General features: G+C 42.5%; 1 protein-coding gene across 1 annotated transcript in view; it reads left to right on the top strand.

Moving 5' to 3' along the window:
* The window catches only part of ephb1 (EPH receptor B1), an 86,559-nt gene extending 74,018 nt beyond the window's left edge, over positions 1-12,541 (top strand). Inside the window, 2 exon segments of the mRNA NM_001140915.1 lie at positions 11,395-12,079; positions 12,385-12,541. Of these exon segments, the coding sequence (NP_001134387.1) occupies positions 11,395-12,079; positions 12,385-12,461 (762 nt within the window). The 3' untranslated portion in view covers positions 12,462-12,541.
* Positions 12,542-12,900: the final 359 nt, after the last annotated feature.

The raw sequence follows: 12,900 nt of genomic DNA, 5'->3' as shown, positions 1-12,900 counted from the left end.
CATGTCATTAAGATTAATTAAAATTCACAAGACAGTGCCATATTCAGATTGACAGATTGACATAGATAGTGAATTAAATTGCATTTCCAAATGATAGTAAGTCTCATACTTGATCGATTCACACTTGATGATTATAGAAACTTATTCCGTTTTTTTTTATATAGATAAAAAGTAATTTAAACCTGTTTATTTTACAAAATGGAAAATTAATAATGTTCTGCAAAATTAAGCGCATTTAGGCCCTTAGGGTTTGCTGTTTATGGGAATTTAATTAGTGAGATTAATTTAAATGAATATAGATTACATGCAGCAATATTCAAATCTATTTTACAGATGAATGATCAGCAGCAACAGGAAATGTGAAAATAGTTCATGACAATTTTTGTAGGAGTTCGTAAGGGAAAATCTAGTTTGAAATTTTAAATTTAAAAATACAAACTTCAGAAACATTTTAAACACCAAATACACTACCATTTTTTATTTCCTGCATTTTGTTGCAGAAGAGTTCTCCTGCAACAGGGTGATCAAATTGAGATCCCACATGTCTAATTGGGTGTGGTTTCATACTGCCCTCTGTCAGCAAGTCATTTGGGCTCTCGAGTGGAGCAGCGGTCTAAGGCACTGCGTCTCAGTGCTAGAGGCCCTGGTTTGATCCCGGGCTGTATCACAACCGACTGTGATTGGGAGTCCCATAGGGCGGTGCACAATTGGCCCAGCGTTGTCCGGGTTAGGGGAGGGGTAGGCCCTCATTGTAAATAAGAATTTGTTCTTAATAACTGACTTGCCTAGTTAAATAAAAAGTCAATAATATCTTTGACATTATTATGAAACAGTTTTTTGAAATTGTCCCTCTCTCATTTTCATCAGATACTCTGAGTAAAACCAGTGTTTTTCTATAGTCTTCTACTCATATGGACACTGAGTCCCTATGGACAACAGAGGGAGATGAGGACTTAGCAGGGGTTTTCAAAATTGTAGGTTATAAAGTGAAGAACAGTGAGGTTTCTTCCTTCAGATGAATTGTGTGTGGTGAAATACAGGCATGATGCTCTGTTAGATTAAACGTTTAGCGGGTCAGAGAGAAACAATGAATTGAGAAGATTGAACTGGGTACTCGTGTGTTGGTGTGTACGGGATGTACAGAGATTTGGATGAGTGTGGGAAAGAAGTGGGAACAGAGGAGACCGCCTGTGGAGCGCCTGTACCCCTCCATCATCCCTCCATCCTCTGATCCACAGGGAGAACTCGCTATGGAGTCAGAGTTTATCCCTCGCTCACATTCCCACCACACTCCTCTACACCTAGCCTTCTTATAAAGTCTGCTCTTCTTCCTCCCCAAAAACATGCATGACATGGATGTTGATCATTACTTGTTTAACCTGGGGATGGTGTAATAGAATCTGAAGTTAGATTAGACTCTTGTATCTGTTCCTGATGCTACACAGACATTTAGAGCCAGGTTCTAACTTCAGTCAAGAACCCACTGCAATTGTATCTAATATATTCTACTATTAAATACAGTACATACTATAATTCATTCAGTGGCAAGTTTATTAGGTACACCCATCTAGTACCGGGTCGGACACACCTTTTCCTCCAGCACAGCCTGAATTCTTCGGGGCATTGAAACATTGCTGAATTGGTATCAAGGGACCTAACATGTGCCAGGGAAACATTCCCTACACCATTACACCACCACCACCAGCCTATACCGTTGACACCAGGCAGGATGGGGCCATGGGCCCATGCTGCTTACGCCAAAATGGATTTGTCGGACCAGGCAATGTTTTTCCACTACTCAATTTCCCAGTGTTGGGGATCGCGTGCACCACTGGAACCACTTCTTCTTGTTTTTAGCTGATAGGAGTGGAAGCTGGTGTGTTCGTTTGCTGCAGTAGCCCATTTGTGAGAAGGACTTACGGGTTGTGCATTTTGAGATGGCGTTCTGCACACCACTGTTGTATTTACCTGTTCGTAGCCCACCTGCTAGCTTGCACTGCTATTCTCCTTCGACCTCTCATCAACAAGCTGTTTTCGCCCACAGGACTGCCACTGACTGGATGCTTTTTGTTTGTCGCACCATTCTTGTAAACCCGTGACTCTGTCATGCATAAAAAGCACAGTAGACCGACTGTTTCTGAGATCCTGGAACCGGTGCACCTGGCACCGACCGCTTAGGTCACTCGTTTTACCCATTCCAACAGAATGCCTCAATGCCTGTCTGCCTGCTTTATATAGCAAGCCATGCCCACTTGACTCATATTCTGTAGGAGCTAACCATTTTCTAATTGAAAACCCTCACACCAGCAATTACTGTTCTTTACACAGACACACACAATAAGAAACCGATGCATTTTTACACACGCAAACACACAGGATGTATTTCAGATCTGTAAAGACCAGAGCATATTGAGCACTCTGTCATGACTAGTTGATTTTAACTCCTGATTTTCTGTTTTTGAGCCCACAATATAACTCTCTGCTATGATAAGCTACAGGCCTGTATGAGTAGGAACAAACTGTTCCAAAACGCTGCTGTGGTCAAATAGCTTTTTGGTGTTTCATCCATCTTTCCTTTTAAAGCAATCTTTCTTTTTATTCATGATGAAAGAGGAACATTCTGTATTCTCACTGAAGGAGAGATTCATTTCCAGCTACAGTGCATTCGGAAAGTATTTAGACCCTTTGACTTTTTTAAAAACATTTTGTTACATTACAGACTTATTCTAAAATGCATTAAATAGTTTTTTTGTTGTTTATTTTAGCAAATTTATAAACACATGTAAAAATTTGTATTCAAGTATTCAAACCCTTTACTCAGTACTTTGTTGAAGCACCTTGGGCAGCGATTACAGCCTTTAATCTTCCTGGGTATGACGCTACAAGCTTCGCACAAGTATTTGGGGAGTTTCTCACATCCCCTCAAGCTCTGTCAGGTTAGATGGAGAACGTCGCTGCACAGCTTTTTTCAGGTCTCTCCAGAGATGTTTGATCGGGTTCAAGTCTGGGCTCTGGCCGGGCCACTCAAGGATATTCAGAGGCTTGTCCCGAAGCCACTCCTGCGTTGTCTTGGCTGTGTGCTTAGGGTTGTTGTCCTGTTGGAAGGTGAACCTTCACCCCAGTCTGAGGTCCTGAGCACTCTGGAGCAGGTTTTCACCAAGGATCTCTCTGTACTTTGGTCCGTTCATCTTTGCCTCGAATCTGACTAGTCTCCCAGTCCCTGCCCGTTGAAAAACATCCCCTAAGGCATGATGCTGCCACCACCATGCTTCACTGTAGGGATGGTGCCAGGTTTCCTCCAGACATGACGCTTGGCATTCAGGCCAAAGAGTTCAATTTAGGTTTCATCAGACTGGAGAATCTTGTTTCTCATGGTCTGAGAGTCTTTAGTTGCCTTTTGGCAGACTCTGAACGGGCTGTCATGTGCCTTTTAATGAGGAGTGGCTTCCATCTGGCAACTCAACCATAAAGGCCTGATTAGTGGAGTGTTGCAGAGATGGTTGTCCTTCTGGAAGGTTCTCCCATCTCCACAGAGGAACTCTGGAACTCTGACCAAGGCCCTTCTCCCCCGATTTCTCAGTTTGTCCGGTCGGCCAGCTCTAGAAAGAGTCTTGGTGGTTCCAAACTTCTTCCGTTTAAGAGTGATGGAGCCCACTGTGTTCTTGGGGACCTTCAATGCTACAGAAATGTTTTGGTACCCTTCCCTAGATTTTTGCATTCAACCTCATTGCTTGGTTTTTGCTCTGACATGCAATGTCAACTGTAGGACCTTATATAGACAGGTGTGTGCCTTTCCAAATCATGTCCAATCAATTTAATTGACCACAGCTGGACTCCAATCAAGATGTAGAAACATCTGAAGGATGATCATTGGAAACAGGATGCACCTGAGCTCAATTTTAAGTCTCATAGCAAAGGGTCTGAATACTTATGTACATTTCTAGAAACCTGTTTTCGCTTTGTCATTATGGGGTATTGTGTATAGATTGATGAGGAAAGTGTTTTATTTAATCCATTTTAGAATAAGGCTGTGTCACATCCTGACCATAGAAAGCTGTTATTTTCTATGGTAGAGTAGGTCAGTTTTTTTTTCTAGTTTAGATTTTCTATGTTGGTATGTTCTAGTTTTGTATTTCTATGTTGGACTTTGTGTGGGATGATCTCCAATTAGAGGCAGCTGGTCATCGTTGTCTCTAATTGGAGATCATACTTATGTAGGTGTTTTTCCCATCTGGGTTTGTGGGAGATTGATTTTGAGTAGTGTATGTTTCACCTCTGCGTCACGGTTTGTTGTTTTTTGTTCTTTAGTTTATGTGTATGTATTGCATAGTTTCACAGTGAAAATAAAATGTGTAACAACACACACGCTGCACTTTGGTCCGCTCCTTCCTACGACAACCGTGACAGGCTGTAACATAACAAAATGTGGAAAAAGTCAAGAGGTGTGAATACTTTTCAAATGCACTGTATGTCCACACTATCCAATCACACCCACCCCATCCCAGTATGTCTTAAGCAGCCATTCAAGATTCTAAGTTTCAAGTTTCAAGTTTTATTAGTCGTAGTTTTGGGATATGCATGGTATGCATGTTCTTACTTGTATGTTCCTTCTCGACAATGCAACAACAATAATACATAATAAAATATAACAATACGAACAAAAAGGAATATAATAAACATTTTAGCATAAGTATAATACAGGAAGGCACAATTTATAGTCCAATATTTACATGTCTTTTGGGGAAGTAGGGGATGGGCGGCAATGTATAATAAGTCTGGTAGCAGCAGTTATGATGTGTGTGTATAGCACGAATGTATATATGCGTGTGTGTGTGTGTGTGTGTGTGTGCGTGCGTGCGTGCGTGTGTGTGTGTGTGTGTGTCTGTGGTTGTGTGGATGAATGAGAGTGTGTGGGCTAAGGTGTGGAGAATCAGAGCAGGTGGTCAGTCCAGTTCAAGTGTTCAGCAGTCTGATGGCTTGTAGATAGAAACTGTCTCTCTGAGTCTGTTGGTGTCAGACCTCATGCTAATATTTAGGTTTCTCGATTCCATTCTTTTACGTTTAGATTTGTGTGTATTGTTGTGAATTGTTAGATACTACTGCACTGTTGGAGCTAGGAACACAAGCATTAATGCCCGCAATAACTTCTGCTAAATATGTGTATGTGACCAATAAAATTTGATTTGATTCCGCTTGCCCGACGGTAAGGGAGAGAACAGCTCATGGCTGGGGTGTTTGGGGTCCTTGATGATGCTGCATACCTTCCTCAGGCACTGTTTTGAGTATTTAGTATGTCTTGGATGGGTGGGAGCACTCAAACCTTCCACCTCCTAAACCACTTTTTCCTTCATAGACGGCCCAGATCACAGTAATGAGGAGGAAGAGCACTCAAACAGACCCCCCAGAGTTCACTAATTGAAACTAGTGGCCTCTCCTGCATATTCCCTCTATTGTGTCAGTCTAAAAGAGACATCTAACTTTAATCAGCGTCTGGCTGGGTTGGGGAGCATTGGGATGGGGAGCAGTGGAGCCTAGGCTCTTTTTCCCCTGCTGTTTCATTTATACACACTCTGTTACCTCATTAGGGTTGATGCAGGTGAGCCTGTTGATTCAGACTGTGGTGCTGCCTGCCTGCCGCTGACGGTCCTCATTATCACGCCTCTCTTCTCTTCCCCTTCTCCTCCGCTCACGGTCACACAGACAGAGTAATCCTGAGAGATAGGTGGAGAACAGGAGAGAGGAGGTTAGAGAGGGAGGGCACTTTTACTGGAACGAGGATGAACACAGTGGAAAAGAGGAAAGACATGGTCCAGTCTGATCATCCATGTTCACTCACTATGAAAACACACAGCTTTTACAGTACCATACCATAGTACGGTACGCTGTATATGTATCATATAGCACAGTGGTTCCCAACGCTGGTCCTCCAGTACCCCCAACAGCATACATTTTTATTGTAGTCCTGGACAACACACCTGATTCAACTTGTCAACTAATCATCAGGCCCTCAGTGAGTTGAATCAGGAGTGTCTGTCCAGGACGACAACAAAACTGTGTGTTGTTGGGGGTATAGCATTTGATGTAGTGGATGTTGTCCACTGTTTAAATTATTCACTCATATGCATTTACTCTCTAAATATACACATATGGATAGTACATCCAGCTCCAGAGGAGTGAGTGTGGCTTTCAGGTTTATTTGTAGAAGTGAATAAAGCAGCGGGACCAGAGAAGTGCATTACAACTGAGGTGCGGCAGGACGCCCCATTATTTCCATTATGGACCAGAACCAATGAGGTGCAGCTGAATACTCTGTTATTTTTACCTGGTGGGGCCGAGGCAATGAGGTGCCATGGGATGCTTTCTTCTTCTCTATCTATCTGAGAGGAGCACAGAGAGGAGAGGACACACACATACAGTACACAGAGAGTGAGACACTGCATCTGCTCCCAGGGCTGCTTTGTTCTCTCTCAGAAAGCCATCCATACATCAATCCAGCCACCCCCTCACTCTCTTTAGCTGCCTGCCTGCCTGGCTAAAAGGTGATGGAGAAACAGCTTAATTTAATCATCTCCACTGATTGTGTTTGCTGGGACACTCACGACAAGGACATGACAGGTTTTTATTAGAAGCCCAATTAACACTACCTCTGCTTTCTGTTTGGACTTTTGTTAAAGATTGAGCACCCGGCTTCCTGGTTATTAGGATCTGGAGCAGCAGCAGTTGAGACAGAATCAGTAGCCTAGACAGTAGCCTAGATCAGGTGCAAAATATATATATATATTTTTTACAGTGCAGGTGATGGAGAAGACTGGATCCAGAGATGTAGCCTATTTATCAAATATAAACATTTTAAAAATTATGAGAAATAGTGGTTGACGAAAAACATAAACATTTTGCCACTAGTAATATTATCTCAACTCGAGGACAAAGTGCAAAAGCGCTTCAAACACAGGACAAACACCCATAAACTCACGCCTAAACAAGCATCTCTCTGATTGAGGAGAACAGTTGGGCATCATGCCCTAACCTGGCATAATCCATTCACACCTTTAAACAGGGAAATTCTTAATGAACATTGATATTACACTTCAAAGGCAATACTAGCCTATAGCATGATTCACACCATAATGGCAATATTTTACCTGTTAATGAAAACAAAGACTTAATTTACATAAACATTAGTGTTTACAACAAACAATGAAATTACCTCAACCTGGATAAACCAAAAACGAAAGCCCCGTAAACTGTGGTTAAAAGTCGTGCTTGACCAGCACACACTCACCAAGGACCAATTCTTGGTGTTACAAACTAAGAAATACTAATGCTTAACATTTTGTTTGTTCTTTTAGCTACATATTATAATACATTATATACATACATTATAATACAACATGTTTGATGGGACAAGCGATTGCATAGTCATAGGTTAGCAGCAAGAATTATCAACAATGTTTGTAGCAAACACTTCTGTTTCTGTGGGGAAAATTGAAATAACCCGGCATCGTCACAGTTCATTTAGGTGCAAATTCTTTACAATTTTTCATATGCAATTTTTTAGGTCTACACTTGTAGATTGGTGAAAATCCACTTTGAATTAGTGTAGGATAAATTTGACCATAATATGTCTTCAATCTGACACCATTATCATCTGAATGCTATAGGTCCATAAGTGTATCCAATGGGTCTAACCAAGGTAGCAAGCCTTACATCACCACTCGGAGTACTATAAGCAGGGTAGGGAAGTACCGTTGTATGAAATTGATTACAAAAAAACTCTAATCCGTTACATTACCAGCAAAAATATTTTTATCAGATTACAGATACTTTTGAAAAACTAGATGATTAATTCTAGGATTACTTTTGTTTTCTCAATGACATTCAAATCAGCATTGAAAAAAGGCACAAATGTACACTACTGGTCAAAAGTTTTAGAACACCTACTCATTCAAGGTTTCTTACATTTTACTATGTTCTATATTGTAGAATAATAGTGAAGACCTCAAAACTATGAAATAACACATGGAATCATGCAGTAACCAAACAAGTGTTAAACAAATCAAAATATATTTTATATTTGATATTCTTCAAATAGCCACCCTTTGCCTTGATGACAGCTTTGCTCACTCTTGTCATTCTCTCAACCAGCTGAATGAGGTAGTCATCTGGAATGCATTTCAATTAACAGATGTGCCTTCTAAAAAGTGAATTTTTGGGAATTTTTTTCCTTCTTAATACGTTTGAGCCAATCAATTGTGTTATGACAAGGTAGAGGGGGTATATAGAAGATAGCCCTATTTGGTAAAACCCCAAGTCCATATTATGGCAAGAACAGCTCAAATAAGCTCAGTTGGTAGAGCATGGTGTTTGCAACTGCAGCATGGTCTGTGCAACGCCAGGGTTGTGGGTTCGATTCCCACGGGGGGCCAGTACAAAAAAAAATAAAAAATGCATGAAATGGAAAATGGAAATGTATGTATTCACTACTGTAAGTCGCTCTGGATAAGAGCGTCTGCTAAATGACTAAAATGTAATGTAAATGCAAAGAGAAATGGCCGTCCATCATTACTTTGAGACATGAAGGTCAGTCAATACGGAACATTTCAAAAACGGTGAAAGTTTCTTCAAGTGCAGTCGCAAAAACCATCAAGCACTACAATGAAACTAGCTCTCATGAGGACCGCCACAGGAATGGAGGACCCAGAGCTACTTCTGCTGCAGAGGATAAGTTCATTGGAGTTACCAGCCTCAGAAATTGCAGCCCAAATAAATGCTTCACAGAGTACAAGACACAGACACCTCTCAACATCAACTGTTCAAAGGTGACTCTATGAATCAGGCCTTCATGGTTGAATTGCTGCAAAGAAACCACTACTAAAGGATACCAATAATAAGAAGAGACTTGCTTGGGCCAAGAAACACGAGCAATGGACATTAGACCGGTGGACATTTGTCCTTTTGGTCTGGAGTCTAAATAGGAGACTTTTGGTTCATACCGCCGTGTCTTTGTGAGATGCAGTGTGGGTGAACGGATGATCTCTGCATGTGTATTTTCCACCGTAAAGCATGGAGGAGGAGGTGTTATGGTGTGGGGGTGCTTTGCTGGTGACACTGTCCGTGATGTATTTAGAATTCTAGGCACACTTAACCAGCATGGCTACCACAGCATTCTACAGCGATACGCCATCCCATCTGGTTTGGGCTTAGAGGGACTATCATTTGTTTTTCAACAGGACAATGACCCAACACACCTCCAGGCTGTGTAAGGGCTATTTGACCAAGAAGGAGATTGATGGAGTGATGCATCAGATGACCTGCCCTCCACAATCACCCGACCTCAACCAAATTGAGATGTTTTGGGATGAGTCGGACCGCAGAGTGAAGGAAAAGCAGCCAACAATTGCTCAGCATATGTGGGACCTGCTTCAAGACTGTTGGAAAAACATTCCAGTTGAAGCTGGTTGAGAGAATGCCAAGAGTGTACATAGCTTTCATCAAGCAAAGGGTGGCTATTTGAAGAATCTGAAATATAAATTATATTTGGATTTCTTTTTTGGTTACTACATGTTTCCATATGTGATATTTCATAGTTTTGATGTCTTCACTATTATTCTACGATGTAGAAAATAGTAATAAATAAAGAAAAACCCTTGAATGAGTAGTGTACTTTTTTTCTGCCAGAGCGAGTTTGACCACCTGTCAGAGATGACTATGATGACACACCAAATGCATTTGATGGATTGCGGGAAAAGAGCAGGAATTGATCCCCACAGTGGAGGTGTTATAATACCCAATTGTTTTTCCACAATTCATTTTTCCCATAGCGTATTTTAGAAACACTTTGGCAGTTTTAAAGCAAATTTTCTTGCAATTCTATATGTTTTGCTATGTCTAATGTGTACTCGTGGTATTTGAGTGACTAAAGAAGTACAATAATATCTATGAGCCTAAAAACCTGAATAAAAAAAACGTTAGCTGACACGGGTTAGTTGATCTGGACATTTATGACAAGTCTATAAATAGTTCTCTAAGGTATTCAATGACTGACATGACAAGAGGAACTGATGATGCACTACCAAATTTCGAAATTGCACCTTGTGCATGCTACTATTACAATGTTCAAGAGTACAGTAAGTCCCGTTTTTTGGATTCTTAAGGCAGCCGTCATGTTTGCTTGGTTAGGGAACAGTGAATGCATGGCACAGTTGTTGTAGCAGAGCAATTTACGTTGTGTAAAATAGGTCATCTGTGGATAGTGCGGACACGGATGGTCTCCTTAGCTTGGCTCTGGCTGCACTGAGCACCCCTCCTCCATCTCTCTCTCTGTGGCTGGTACCTGGCTGTATTAATATCTGCTTGGTGTTGAAAGGGACAAGTCGCTCTAATTCTGATGAATGGTCAGCCCAATGAAGAGGCGCAGAGCGAAGGAGAGGCGCTGAGAAAAAATAGAAGGTTTAACTTGTGTCAGGGCTCTCTGTAAACTCATTAATCATCTCAGCTCTCTGTGATTTGCTCCTCCTGGCCACTATTTCAACAGCGTCTCCCACAATGCACCGCTCCAGTTCTCCCCAGTAGCCACAACTCACCACGTTACCTCTCGTTTCACACAACCCTTATGCATCCCACATCCACACACCGTCATATCCATCTCTCCTCCCTGAAGAAGGCCTGGTTTGTTGGAGAAAACAAGAACTCCCAGGAGGTTGGTGTGTAGTGTCCTCTCCACTAGTGTTTCTGTATCCATGCCTTCCTTAATCTGCCAGACTATGGGCTGCTGTGGCCATCGAGTGGGCCGTCCCTTGGTCCAAGGAAATAAGGAGCTCATCATGTGGAGAAGTGGGCGTTTCAACATTATTAGGACCATTAGTAGATCATCATATTGCACATATACACAACACACACAACACACCCACATACACAATGTACACACACACATTTCTGTAATGATTATGAAGGATTTACCAGTGGTGTTAATGCACAGTAGCAGTGCTCCTGGTCCTTTACAGAACTTGTAATGTGTGAATGAATTAATGTGTGAATTAATGGTGTAGGGAAAGCATTGGCTGTGCTTAAGTCTTATCAGTGCTTTATGGCCGGCTCACAGCCTCCTAATGTGTGTGTGTACTGCTTTAATGCTGACTCCATTAACTAGGCAGCTCATTCTGAGGCTATGGGCCATCCTTTCCCTCAGGCTAATTCAATACCACGTATAATCCAACGTCTGTAATGCACCAAATGTCCTAATGTGGTGAGGCCTTGCTCAGTCCTACCTGCCCAAGATTGATTTTAGTTGGACCACTTGTCTGTGGTTACCTGGCTGTGCCTGAGTGGATTGTGTTGATTGATTGAAGCCTTACTCTAACTTGTCTCTGTGTTTGTTGTGTGTGTTCTCCACAGTGGGAGGAGGTGAGTGGTTACGATGAGAACCTCAACACCATCAGGACCTACCAGGTGTGTAACGTGTTCGAGCCCAGCCAGAACAACTGGCTCCTTACCACCTTCATCGACAGACGAGGGGCTCAGCGTGTCTATGTGGAGATGCGTTTCACTGTCCGTGACTGCAGCTCCATCCCCAGTGTCCCTGGCTCCTGTAAGGAGACCTTCAACCTCTACTACTACGAGACGGACTCGGTCATCGCCACCACCAAGGGAACCGCCTTCTGGATGGAAGCCCCCTACCTGAAGGTGGACACCATTGCGGCTGACGAGAGCTTCTCCCAGGTGGACTTCGGTGGTCGATTGATGAAGGTCAACACGGAGGTGCGGAGCTTCGGCCCGCTGTCTCATAATGGTTTCTACCTGGCCTTCCAGGACTACGGGGCCTGCATGTCTCTGCTGTCCGTACGTGTCTTCCATAAGAAGTGCCCCAGCGTGGTGCAAAACTTTGCCATCTTCCCCGAGACCATGACGGGTGCCGAGAGCACCTCCTTGGTCATTGCCAGAGGCACGTGCATCGCTAACTCAGAGGAGGTGGATTTTCCCATCAAGCTGTACTGCAACGGAGATGGAGAGTGGATGGTTCCCATCGGGAGCTGCACCTGCAAGGCTGGCTTTGAGCCAGACAACGGCAACGTCTGTAGAGGTGAGTTCAGTTCTCCTCACTTACAATAACCCCTATCACACCGGCGCTTTGTCTTACTGTGTCATACTGTTTTACTGAACATTTTAAGGCATTGTCTCACTGTGGAAACAGTGGTGAGGATAAATGAAGTAAGGGCAGACACTGGAACAGACATTTTGTTTCGTCTGGCAATAAGTACTGTCAGGGGATAGCTACTGTATGTGGGCGGCTAGCCAATCACAACTGTACTGAGGGACGACTGATTAGACCAGCAGCAGGCATTATATTTGAAAAGTTCATAATTGTAATCATTTTTTTCCATCAAGGGACAAGAAAAGGTTGTGTTGTCTATTGCCAGTCAGAAGCACAGAGGGAGCCAGAAGCTGATTGTACTTTATTTTGAAAATTCTGTTTTTGAATTGTGGTTATTCTATAAAGAGTAATTTAATTATCATTATCATGCTAATAAAGTTATTCAAAGTTATTACATTTTTCCATAAACTGTGTTCAGACCGATTTAGCTGTTTGGATTTTCCACTCTGCAGTATCTACAGTGAACTACCTGCATGGAATGTTTTCGTCACACAACACTATGTTCACAAATTACCATGTTTATCTTCTTCGTGTCATAGAAGGAGGACCTCTGTGTTCCATTCTTGACATTACTTCATTCAGGACAAACGTAAGCACGCACGCACGCACACACACACACACACACACACACACACACACACACACACACACACACACACACACACACACACACACACACACACACACACACACACACACACACACACACACACACACACACACACACACACACTTTTAGACTCCCATAT

Source organism: Salmo salar, chromosome ssa23 (assembly GCF_905237065.1).
Source record: "Salmo salar chromosome ssa23, Ssal_v3.1, whole genome shotgun sequence".
Taxonomy (NCBI): Eukaryota; Metazoa; Chordata; class Actinopteri; order Salmoniformes; family Salmonidae; genus Salmo; species Salmo salar.
The sequence above is the reverse complement of the archived record's forward strand: the minus strand, read 5'-3'. Positions and strand labels throughout refer to the sequence as shown.